At 34.9% G+C, this 13636-nt stretch overlaps 1 protein-coding gene across 6 annotated transcripts in view; it reads right to left on the bottom strand.

The window, feature by feature from the left end:
* Positions 1-13636, bottom strand: part of PKP4 (plakophilin 4) — a 146399-nt gene that overhangs the window by 31627 nt on the left and 101136 nt on the right. For 5 of the 6 annotated variants that reach the window (XM_088146585.1, XM_088146584.1, XM_088146589.1 and 2 more), the window contains 3 exons: positions 12418-12634; positions 12014-12146; positions 9463-9676 (listed from right to left, as the gene is read on the bottom strand). In XM_088146585.1, coding sequence (XP_088002711.1) covers positions 9463-9676; positions 12014-12146; positions 12418-12634 — 564 coding nt within the window. The remainder of the gene's footprint in view (positions 1-9462; positions 9677-12013; positions 12147-12417; positions 12635-13636) is intronic. The other variant, XM_088146588.1, reaches the window with a different exon arrangement.

Below are 13636 nucleotides of genomic sequence, written 5' to 3'. Positions count from 1 at the left end.
ACTGCTCAAGCTAAACCCCAGAAGCAAAGAGGTACTTGAATCCAAATGGGTAGTCAACATGTCCAGCTGCCCACTATCTACCGCAGAATACAATACCCTTCAGAAAGGCCTCAACTATAACAGACAATGCTAATCAATTAGAATTCTCTGCAGCCTTAGAAGCAGCATTTAAAGCCACAGGACTTGACACCAAGACCCCACAAAACATAAGGCAGTTAATCATACCACAGACCAGAAGAACACAGAATCAGAACCAACTCAAAGCAGAGGATAGTGCTCCAAAACCTAAAGTAGGACCAAACTATCACCATCCTCCCAGCAGATAAAGGCTGTACCACAGTTATCATGGATAGAACACAATGGATACAAAAAGCCAAGGAATTATTAGAGGACAAAGAAACCTACATCCCAGTAAACACTAACCCAATACAGAAACTGAACAACCTGATCAAGAGAACCCTCAACGACCTAACCAAGAAAGATCAAATCACAAAAGAAGAACAGTGGTGGATGAAAAGTAGTGGACCTATCCTCCCCTGCTTCTATAGATGCTAAAAAATACACAAGCCAAACATACCTCTTCATCCAATTGTATTGTTACCAGGGACCCCAACATACAACCTAGCCAAAGAACTTACAAAAAAGCTTAGATATCTCAGAGAGGGGAACGAATATTCTACCAACTCCCCACCACAGTGCCTCCAGAAAATCAAAGACCTAAAAGTAGAAGATGAAACTATGGTTTCATTTGATGTCACAGCACTCTTTATGTCCATAGATCTAGAACTAGTGAAAGAATCCATGGCAGCAGTACCACGCAACACACCTGAACTAGCCAAATACACTAAGATCGAAATACACAGAATCATGGACTTCATCAATGTCTGCCTTACTACCTACTTTCAGTTTGATGGACAAACATACCAACAAATCATGGGATCACCACTCTCAGGACTCATAGCAGAGACCATAATGCATTGTCTAGAAACTAGCACTTCCATACATACAACCAAAAGTATGGATCCAGTATATAGATGACACCGTCATAATAAAAAAGGAACTAGAGAAGACACATGAAACAATCAACAACATCTTCAAAGGAATAAAATTCACAAGGGAAGAAGAAAGCAACAACACATTATCCTTCCTCGATATCCTCATCAGCAGAGGAAATGATGGCAAATTAGAAACCAAGTCTATTGAAAAACAACCCACACTAACCAGTGCTCCATTACCAAAGTAATAACCCAACCTTCCACAAGAGGAACTGTGGCTGGCAGAGGGGCAGCAGCGGTGGAGTACAGGTCAGCCAAAAGGGCAGAGATCAAGGGGAGACAGATGGGTTGGGGGAGTTGAAGTAGAGGCAAGTGTGGCAGGGCAGGAGAAGTGTGATGTCCTTGCTTAACCACAGTGTGTCCTTGAGTAATGACACAACCAGGACTACTAGAACTGCCGTTGCTAAACGGTGCAGTTATGTGATGTTTCACCCAACGACTGCTTCACTTAGCGATGGAAATTCCGGTCCCAATTAGGGTTGTTTAGCAAGGACTACCTGTAAATTATTTTATGTATAGGGTTTGTTTTATATAGCCTGACTTTTAATTAATTAATGTGGGTATTTATTTTTTTAACTGTTTGGGAAGTCCGGTGTAGCTCTCCAAGAAGGATATAAGATAAAAGGATATTTTCTAGTCTGGAAAGTACAAGAATGTTGGGTGTTATAAAGTAAGTGTTCAATATTAGGAGATAAGTGAGAAAAAAGAAAGGGAGTGGCTAAGTATCTTATAGAAACTAATATAGGGACGTAATTAGTTGGGAGGGGGGAGACACTTAAATTTAACATAGCATTCCCCCAACCCCCATATTACACCAAATGGAGGATTTATTTAGTCTTTTGTGAATAATAGTTCACATATGATTTAAGAGGGCTTGTGAGGCCTAGATTTCTACAATTACATTATCAAGCAGCACATTTGGGATAAAATATTATTCCGTTTAAACAGGGCAAATTCAACAAGGCAGTGGATGCAGATAGAAAATGTACATGATAGATCTATAAGCCAAATGTCGTCTTCTTCTTAAGGATCTTATAAAAACAGATAATATAAATAGCATATCTACAAGAGCTATGTTTCAGATTTGGAGAGAGTGCCAATAAGCAGCAGTGATAGAGCACATCTCCCCCTAACACAGCACCTTGTTGTTTAACAAACTTTGAGAAGTTAATAATAAATTATGCCTCCAAACCTAAAGGAACAATTTCAAAGATATATAAGTTATTATTAGAAAAGGAGATAGGCTATCTCCCAGTAGGTTTAAAGCAGCTTGGTATACAGATTTAGGGAATTAAATGAAATAAATGAAATGACAAACAGTATGGAAATCAGGAGGCTTTTATCAGCTTCTATACAAGAGGTGGAATACAAGATATAAGATATTTGTGCTATTCTTATTTAACTCCAATAAGAATAGCACAAATATCTTACAACTCAAAAAAAAATATTGGAGGGGTTGTTAACAGAAAATAACATTTTTCATAGGGGAAATTTCTAGAAAAAATATCTGAAGAAATAAGAATTATAACTAGGCAAAGGGTAGCAAAGCTTCAACATTGGGACTATTTTATATTATCAATGGGAGTTAATGCTGAATGACATAATAAGAAACTCATTATATTTTTAGCTCTACCAACTATGTAAATTGCTCAATAGTTCCTTGACAATTTAACATTTAAAATGGCATAATAAAGGATGGTCAATTGCTTTTCTTTCAAAGATACTGATAAATTTCCAATATGAATTGCACTTTACAGAATTTGAAAAGATTATATATATTATGCTAATAATAGCCCTAATTTTGGTGAATCTTGTGATATATGGGAATAATGAATGAATGCTGATTTATACTGTTGCTGAATATTAAAAAAATTTCTAAACATAAAATAAACTTAAACTGGATCAGAAATTGAATCAAGAAAAGATTCTGCCTTGGATCCAAAGAAAGATGTTTAGAATTTTTTTAAAAATGCAGGATTTAACAGAAAGTAAACACAGTTTTGTATAGAATCTAGAATTTCTCTAGAACTGAGATAATTTCTCACTGACCTTTCTGACATAACACTCTTCTATAAATAAGAACCAGTTCAGAATACATCTGGTTCAAAAGCCATGTCTACAGTGTTTTGGGCAGAAGACTCCAGTAAAATAATGATCTTGCATGGTTTTCCGTATTTTTCTCATCAAGTGATAAAAAACTAGTGCACGATAGCCCCATTTTGGATATAATGTTGTGATACAGCATACTGCTCTGTTTTAAAAGGAGACTTTAAAATATTCTGTATATTTTCAATAGTCCTTTCTGTTGGTTAAAAAAAATCTCAACTGCCATAAAACTAATCTCTGTGATGGAGGATGTGCGTGAGGAGAGTCAAGGCCATGGGGAGAAGCATCTCCTCGGCCCACAGGAGGAGAATGTGAAAGCAAAGAGGATGAGACTGGCACCACCCTAAGGAATTTGTAGTGTTTAGTTGCAGACTTTGGGAGTTAGAGTTAGTCTGGCGAGATTCTGTCTAGCAGGTGCAAGCTAATAAAGAACAGAGCAATTCCAGAACTGTCTTGTGGAATTTCTTGGGCTGAACCTGACAACCTCCCTTATTAGAAAGCTAGATTATTGTGTATAGAAAACGGTATTGGTAAGCATTGTAAGGGAACAGAAAGTGTTCAGTAGTACTCAAGACAAAAGGTTCCTGGCACTAATTTTAGTAACACTTCTTGCAGACTATTCTTCCAAGAAAACCAAGGCCCAAGAGGAATGGATTCATTTTAGTAATCCAGTAAATTGAAATCAGAGATTTAAATTATCTCCCTATAAACTTGTTTCATGCAGCTGAGATGAACACAGAGATAAAAACTGTGGTTTCTAGATATTGCTCTAGTAGTTCCGCTTTAATCATGTTTGTTTTCTAGAGAAAACTGAAGCAGAAACTGATTTCCATGAAATCAGTATTTAAACTCAATGTTAAGTATTTAGATTTAATAAATTTCATGTCCTAGAGATGAATAACTGTAGACTGCACTCCAAATATAAAAAATGTAAAAAATGTAAATGTATATAATATTAACCAGGAATAATGCTAGCCATAATTTAAACCACACCACCTTTTAGAGATGGAAGTTCATGAAAAATTACATTCCAAAGAAACAAACACAAAGTACCCTTAAGCAGAATACGGCTATTTTAAGGAAGTGAAAAATGTAAATTTTTGGGATTTCCGGTGGGAAAATGGCAGCTTAGACTCCTCTCCACAACAGGGAGAGATGGCACCGCAGCTGGATTGTTGGCTGGCAGCAAGCGCTGGCCATCCAACGTGCTCCAGATAGAGGAGGAAGTGAGGAAATTGACCCATTTGGTCTCTTGACAGCTGTTTCTCGAAAGCTAATTGCGGAGACTGAAACCTCTGCGAATGGCTCTTGAGTCAAGTGGCTGGGAGGCAGGGGAACCATCTTTGTTTGCCCCTGTGGTCCAGCCTTAATGGACACTAGTGCTGATCGATTCTCATTTCTTAAACACCTTGGTTTATAACTATTTTTCAGCTTAACAGAGACTTTTCTTCACAACAGATAAGTAAATCTCTTGGGGCTTATCCTTATTTTGGGGACTATATTTTTAAACGAAGAAATAGTTTTAAATTAAGGTGATTAATTTACAAAAAGCTGGAGGAAAAGTGGAATTAAAAGAGACTTAAAATTTACTTATAGTGAAAAAGGAAGATTTATTTGTTAAAAGTTTATTTTTTCACGAAACTCCATCTGCAGCAATAAGGTTTGTCTTTTCTATGGGAAAGTTTCTTCTTTTGTTCAGTTCTGACTGCTGATTGGTGGGACTTTAGAAACAGAGCTAGATTGTAACTTGATTCCTGTGTGATCTCTTTGAAGCGAGCACTTGCGTCTGCAATTTCAGCTTGGAAGGCACTATAGGGTGTGAACTGCAGTTTACTTTCACTTATAATTAACTAGATCTGGCTATACATTTTACTTGTCTAAATGGAAAGAAAAAAGATGATGAAAAAGAAGAAATGGCTAAGAGGCCCCTTGGAGCAGCCACTAGAAGATAAAATAACTCCTTTAGGTCTACTCCAGTCAATGTTTGATGAACTAGGAGCTAGAGTTAAGTCCCTTGAAAAAAAGAGAGGAAAAAGTGGATAAGATGATTAACTTTGGAAAAAAGGTGGAGACTGAACTGAATGTGGAGTTGGAACTCAAAAAAATGTTGGATTATGAAGGTGATATGAATAAAGAAGTTGTGGATTTAAATATGGACTTAAGATGGCCAAAGGATGATATGGAAAAAAATGTTAGAATGGAATTACAAATGGAATCAATTGATGTTACAATGTTCAAAGGGGACATGCAAATAATGGAGAAGAGTGATCTGGAAAGATTTTTTATTTTGGATTTGCAAAAGGAATGTATTGCATCAATGAGGCCATTCCTGGGAAGAGTTGAAGAGAAAATATTGGATATGTTTTTGGGAGAAGACAAGAAGATGACGGGGAACCAACTGGTGGGACATTATAAGAAAGGACTAAAGTTTAAGCTTTTTAAAAGTAAACAGAAGGTTTGCAAAGTGAATTTACTGGACTATGGTTAACATATATGTTGAGGCTCTTGGTAGTTATTAATGAAATTTGTTTTTATGACCAGGACTGAATGACAGTGGATTAAGGATTTTGGTATAAAGTTCACTAAGGTTAGGATATATTTGTTACTAAATCTATGGAATTTTTGTTCTTATATATGATAATAGTAGTAAGATTTTTATATGTATAAAGGTGGAAGGATATATTATTTATAATTTTATTTTTTATATATGATAACAGCAGCAAAGTTTTTAAATGCATAGAGGTGGAAAGAAGAGATATTATCTATAGTGAAACAATGGTTTGTGAGGTTGATGGAGTTGGCCGAGATGGTGAAATTGAGAGTTTTGATTTGAGATAAGACATTGGGTAATTTTAGTGTTAATTGGGGTTTTTTCTTTTTTTTTGGTGTTTCTGTGGGATATGCAAAAATGAAATTATGTTGTATAGGTTTGATGATTAGAAATAATATGGGTTAATAGAAATAATGGAAGATATGTAGTAAATTTAGAGCAAGAGTTTGATGTATATTGTTACTTATATCTGTTGTGGGGTGGGTTGGAAGTCAAGTCTTTTTTGTTGTTTTTCTTTTTCTTTTTTGCACTTTTGTTTTTTACTATTTTTTCTTTTTTCAATTTTTTCAATTTTTTCTTATTTTTCCTTAATATTAGTTTTGGTTAGTTTATATTGTTTTTTTAAAAAAAATTAATAGTTATTATAAAAATGTAAATTTTCCATATCAGTGATATAAGAACCACAATATTCAGATTTTACTACACAGCGTACACTATAGTATTAAAAATACTTCATTCGATGTCTAACAGAATGATTTTCTAACATAAAGAACTGTTTAAAATAACTCCCATAACTAAACAATAGTGTAAGAATAACAATTAGATGTAAATAGATCTGAGAAATATGAATACTACAAGAGTCTGAGAGAACCATGACAACATTCGAGCTAATATTGCACACTGAATATTTTACATAACTGTTTCAAACATGTGAAGGTGTGAATGTTGTACACCTTCTAGCTGTGCAAGGGAACTTTCCTTTTTTTTCATTCTTCCTGCATACTAATTTGTTCTGAAGGCTCTCCCTACTCCATTCAGTAGTTAGGGGGAAAACACATGGAATTTTTGCCACAGATAGAAAACTCCACTTGAATTTCACCCACATAAATTAATTAAGGGGGATCTGACCAATCAGGAACTTATGACATGAGCAAAACTCTTGAGGATTTGCACTAGATTTTGATCAATTATTAAAATCTGGATATTAAAAAGTAACATGCACAGTATGGCAATATTTGAAGTATCCATTTGTTAAGAGACTGAAGAAATTATCATGTGATTGGGCTACGATAGCTAGACACTCAAAATCTTTGGGGTTATGCACCAAAAGTGCAACATGATCCATGACATGGATGGAAAACGCACCCTGCCCGATTGGCATTTGTTATATAGCAAATTGCCAGTAGGACTAGTTTAATAGCATTGTGCTATGTTTGTACTTTTTTAATTAAATCAGTCTTTGAAGCAAATTGTTATCTAAATGGTTAGTATAAGCAACAGTTCAATAATATCCTGAAATAAATGATAAAGCAAGACTACTTGTAGAATATCCTGGGAAAAAATAAGTAGCACTATAGCCTGCAGTAGCAATATTTTTATTCAGGGGGAGCAGAGTGTTTTCCCATATTTTTTTCTGACCTCTGAGGTATGCCAGGGTTGGCAAATAATGTTACCAAAATTCCAACCACTTTTTTTTCTAATTTTTGGAGCTACCAAAAATAGCCGTGTAAGCATTACTCTTTATCATAAGCAATGTATCTTGATCTTTGTTTCTGTCTTATTTTTGGAATGGAGAAACACAGGAAATAGTTGTCAACTCAGTATATGTGAGTATTCACAGAATGAATGATCAAACAGTGATGGAACTATTTTCTAGAAAGGCTGAAGGTTTCAGGTAAATAGGTTAGAAACAGCAGATTTACTGAACTACAAGTTATCTCCAGAGAAATGGCTAATGGAGATACTTTCCAAGGATGTAGGGGAGGGAAGAAAGAAAAGTCTATGTTTTCCCTCTCTTTAATTTACTCCATGCATTGCAGATTCCCTTGCTCTTTACAACTTGCAAAAACTAATAAATATTTCAGCAGTTCAGTTTGGCTAATGCTTAATGCGTGTGTCACGCTCTGTAAAGCAGTATCAAATGTGTGAACATTTTCTAACACTGAATAATTTTCTAGAACTGCAATTAACTACTTATACTTGTTCGTGTGGATCAGAAGTTAAGATTTCTGAATTTAAAAGGGATTACTTTTAAGTGAATAGCTACAATGTTTTTGAGCACAAACTACACAGAAAACCCTACATGGCATGGGACTGGGTTACCTGAGGGACTGTCTCACCCCCATTTTATCTACCCATCCCACCTGGTCAGGCAGAGAGGGTATGCTGCGGACCCCATCAATGAAAGAATGTCATCTGGCATGGTCCAGAAAGAGAGCCTTCCTTGCTGTGGCCCCCACCCTATGGAATATTCTCCCCCCAGAGGTGAGGCAGGCCCCAATTCTCTTGTCCTTCCGGAAAACAGTTGACCTGGCTCTGCCAACTGGCATGGGGCGAAAAAAGGGGCAACCAACCCTGGGGGTGGCTAGCACCTTGAAGATGCTCCTATATGTTAACATCTTACTGATCATCAACATCTTGGAAGAAATTATTATTTGCGTATGTGTCTGGTTTTATTCTATTTTTACTGTATTTTACATTGTTTTTATTGTATTTAATTAATATTGTTGTTTTATTGTGAACCACCCAGAGTCACTTTTTCCTGAGATGGGCAGTATCTAAATTTGGGAAATAAACAAACAAACAAACAAACAAACAAACTCTTTAGCCTTGCCTAACACTTGCATTTAAAATAAGATAGCAAGGAAGTGAACTAACACACAGATTTTAGATTCAGCTGATATCAATAACCGTCACAACATTGTGTTCTAGCAGAATGCATTCCCAAATTAGGGAATCAGTCTTTCCTTATTTGGCATTTACAGATATCACTGGAATCAATTCCAGGTAAGGGATAAAATAATCTTTTTTTAAAAAATCTATATTTAATTGTTTTTTAATTAATAACAAAAGAAAAAAGGAAAAGAACAAAACACAATAATAATGATGGAGATACATACATTGTCAAAGAGAAAAAAAAAGTACTTTACAAAAAAATGAAAGAAGTATGATAAAAAAAGTATATGTCATTATTAACAGTAAACAGTTACAATTCTATATATACTTATCAAAAGCAAATATTATTCATGTTCGTATATATTTTTTAAGCAAGCTTGGGTTAGAAGTATAGGGGAGTACAATTTTTGTCATGCAGAAAATACACTGTACATTTCTCAGTAAAATCATGTAGATATACTAAAGAATTTACATGACTTAAATAACTTCTAGATAGAATGTATGCTTTTAGACTGCAATATTTCAAACACTTACCTGAGTTCTCAATACAAATGTATGTATGTCTACCCAGAGGTAAGACTTACTCACTTAAGATATCATAAAATGTTTTGGATGGCACTTATACTCAGTCCCTTGCAAAAGGACATGCTAACTGGAACTGATAGGAGTTGATATGCAAAGCATTTGGAGGGGACCAGGTTGTCTAACTCTGGTCTAAGTCTCAGTGAACTGAACAGAAACTGTTTTGAACTGTGTTAAGTATCTTTTCAAATAACTATTTCAAAGCTTTTTTCTTGCACATAAACTCACTGGATCTGACTATACACCATTTATTTCCTACCTATTAAAAATTACCTGTGACAAGTTCTCTTACTTCTGCATCAATTGATTTTCTTAGCAACCGTAAAAGTGCAGGTATTCCACCAACATTTTTCATTGCTATTTTATTTTCATCTGTAGATTTCCCATACACCAGGTTCCGCAGCGCACCACAAGCATTCTTCTGAACTTCAAGAACTCTGTGGTCTAACAAGTCAACCAAATGTTTGATTCCTCCTAACCTGCATACCTATAAAAATATATTGAATAGAGGAACTGGTGAATATATGAAGTGAAATTCCAGAAAATTGCTGTTTTCTCACACAGGTTGCATATACCACACACTGTCCGCCTATTTAGTATTTGGCATTTCTAGAGGACGTATCTCTAATTTGTTGAAAATACAGCGCTGTGTATGGTGTGTGTATATATATTCCCTCCATTTTCAGTTAAAATGAATGCTTTAAGATTCAATAAATTTGAATTCAAATTACACATATTTTAATAAAAATCCATTATCAGTAATTTTTATAAACACGCTTGGCTGTATCTCAAAAGTTTAGAGATACACTCTCCTCAATCTTAAGATCCTTCATGCGCTTATGAAAATAATATTCACAATGTCTGGCCGCACAAACTTTTGGCTGTTCTGACTGCAGATGATGGGAGTTCTGGTGTAACACCTCTGAAAGACAGCAGGTTAAGGAAAGCTTTTAGAGAAAATTATTTTTCTTGCACCTTTATATTAGTTAAGGTGAGTATAATGTACACCTGCTTATTAAGTTTGTTGTTGGAAATAATCATAAAATAGGCCTTAGTCTGAATTTTAATCTCTATATTTTACTAAGTGTATCATTTTTATATGAAATATCACCTGCTAGTGGTTTATATGATAATAAATGTGGCCTTTTCAAATGCTCCAAGCCCAAAGCAAAGGACGTGTCTTGCAGGAGTTTTGTTTTAAGGCTGGAATCATACATACAGTTTAATTCCAAAACTTAGCTGTTTCAAACGTTTTCATTCCAGGTGTTCCAAGTGCTGTCTACTGTTCTGAGCTTTGTGGTTAGGTTTCTTCCCCCTCCCCCCAAGTTTTTCTAGCCTAGTCAGTAGAGCAGCAGAAACCAGACATGTCCTTAGTGCTATTGGTTAAGAGTTAATGGAGTGATGTAAGAATAGGGTGCTGAAAAGAAAGCAGCAAATAAGGATGTAGGTAGAGAAAAGATTGCTTGCAGCTACATTTCTGCCAGCCTTTTTGGTTACTGTTTTTTTTTTTTTTTTAATGTTGCTATGGGCAAGTTAGAGTTAAAACACTTGTTATGTACATGGTTTGGCCCTCTTGCCCTTGTAGCCTCTGAACCCTGCATGGCATTGAAAAAGGTCTTTACTGAAACAATTTATGTAATAATTATTCATAATTAACAATGGGCTGCTGCTGCTGCTTCTGTTGTTGTTATTATTATTAATATATTAATTATTATCAAAACCTAAAGGTACCTCTCATTTTGTCAATGATGCAGATGTAATTAACTTGAAGAAACTTTGATCTAAATGTTATGAGTAGACAAGGTAATCTGTGCTAATTATCTACTACTGATCTACAGAGAAATTGGCCAAGGGGATTTTTAATTAAAAAGAAGAAAGAAAACAGCATAGGAATGAAAATAATACAGTGTATTTTGTGCTTGCCTAGACAGCTTGTTTATCTCCTACTGGAAAGCATACACTGAAAATAATGAATTTCAGATCAGCTCTGTAACTTGTTCATAGACTGTTGCTTCAATCTCAGGTGAGCTAAAGATTAGTCAGTGAATCCCACCTCTGTATAAATATACTTACTATCTGAATCACTGAGGATAAAATCTAAGAAAATGTTTTATTTTTTTCCCTTAGAATCTGAAAATCTGCAAAAATCAGTCTGCGCTGGGGCTTTTTAAATGCACTTGTAAGTAGAGAAAGCATGAAAAGCAAAACTACTGATACCTTTCAATTTATTTATCGTGAAATTGGCTTCATAACATCTATATATATATTTTTTTATATAAATACTGTATTGTGAACACAGTAGGAAAAATGTTTGAAGAGATGGATTTCTTCAGCGTTTAAGAGGTGGCAAATAATACTTGAAAGCATATTTTCAGGAATTCGCTGTTAAGCACTATTCTTTGTACTATTATTTTCTCTTCCATTTCATACATGCATACATTTCACTAAAAACTTCATAAATATTTATACACTCGTTTTAAAGAGCTACAGCGAGAGAAAATTGTGATTAAAAAACCCCCTCTCATTAGCCTTATATGCAAATATTTATTTAGAAAATGTTCCACTAAAGTCACCAGGGTTTGCTTCTAAGTACATGGGCAAAATATTATAATGTTAATGGGTAAAAAGGCTAATTGCACAATGGTTTGCTTGGGACCATAATAAAGCTTAAAAGCATAACTATATTTCCATTGCAGGGTTTTTCAGTTCATAAGAGTTTACAGTGTCTAACCTGATGAATATTTCAACATTAAGCCATATGTTCTAACAGTTCTGAAATATTCTTCATTGACAGTTGATCAGTAAGACCTCCTCTGTTGCATACCTCAGTTTTTACTTTATTATCTCCAAAGCACAGATGCTGTAGGTAGGCTGCAGCATTAGCCTGAACTGATGGGAACTGGTGCTGAAGCATGTGAATGACCTCTGGCAACTCTGGATCCCGCCATGCAAATTCTCTTCAATAGATAAGAATTCAAAGAAAAGTGTGAATTTATTATTATTTTATGACATTTATTAGTCAACCCTAAGCAAGGTGGGTTTGGGGATGTGTGTCATGTAACACTTGCATCCAACAATAGATCTATCAGTAACTAAACTTAAATTAACTAAATTAAATGCTATCACAGAGGTGAAGAATTAAAAATGAAAATACAAGGGATCACTTAAGGATTTTTATTATTATGGTGCTAACTGTGCGTGACTGATTAAAGTATCATTTATACTTGCCTGGGATCTTTCTGGATGCTGTCTATAGATGGAGATCTTGTTGTTCCATCATCAGCAGGGACTGCATGTTGCATCCTGTTGTAATTTGATTCAGACATCCGATAATGAAGTGACCTGTAGGGTTCTGCGTAGGTAACGGTTGTGTTCAGCGCATAATTATTTCTTTGGTATGTAAGAGTGCTACGCTGACTACATGATCTTTGCAGATTTCCAACACCTAGTATACCAAATCAATATTATGAAAATACTCCCCTTATGGTTACCAAACATATACATAGATACAGGCATACATTCTTTTTCTCTTAATTCCCTTTCAAGAATGTTAAAAAATATCTTGAATACTTCTCTCTAGATTGGTTTGTGAAGAATGTAGTTAAACAGAGGGTGGTTCAGATCCTAAAAAAAAAATGACTTAAAGAAGAATATAGCTCTATAAGCAAAGCCATGCTGCATCAGATGAATGGCTCCTAAATTCATCATTATTTTCCCTGCTGAGCCAATCACATGCTTATGGGTAGTCCAGAAGTAAGATATTAAGGGTAATAAACTTATCCTACTACTGCTCTCATATAAATATATTAGGAAATAAGCATTATTCAATTCTCTAAGGCTTACTGCTAAATAAATATGCACAGTATTGTTCACAGAGTGGAGGAAGATTTCTGGGAGAGACAAATGCCACCATGGCACTTCTTATATTGCTTGTCATAGATCTACAATCCTCCAGAGGGTTTTTATGGGATTTAAAGGAGAAGAGTAGATCAGATACTTCCTTCTGTGAACTTCCTTAAGGTAACTTATTTTAGGATGCAAGGTACATTGTTATTTAAAAGAAATATTTTGAAGTTTAATTTCAGTACCGATAGACTTTTTAATCTCTTACTCTGTATCTTCAAGATGGGTTAGTCATAAACGTGATAAATACAGAGAGCTGGATCCAAATTTAGTCCTACTTTGAAATTAATCAACTGAAATTAATGGAATATAAATTAACCATGACAAAATCTGGATTTGTCCTGTAATAAATAATGCATTTGGTTAATGACTTGTTTAGAACTAAAATACACTTGGCCTACAATACCTTCCTACATTTTCCTCCCTGCAAATCTCTACAACTGCTCCAAATTTGCTTTGGATTTTTTTAAAGCACTACACTATTTTTTTCACTAACCATTCACAGTATTGCTTAATGTTTACCTTGTTTTATACTTAACAAAAT

Source organism: Python bivittatus, unplaced genomic scaffold, assembly GCF_059951505.1.
Source record: "Python bivittatus isolate LINGU-HERP-01145 unplaced genomic scaffold, Pbiv_v1 ctg000480_np1212, whole genome shotgun sequence".
Classification (NCBI taxonomy): Eukaryota; Metazoa; Chordata; class Lepidosauria; order Squamata; family Pythonidae; genus Python; species Python bivittatus.
The sequence above is the reverse complement of the archived record's forward strand: the minus strand, read 5'-3'. Positions and strand labels throughout refer to the sequence as shown.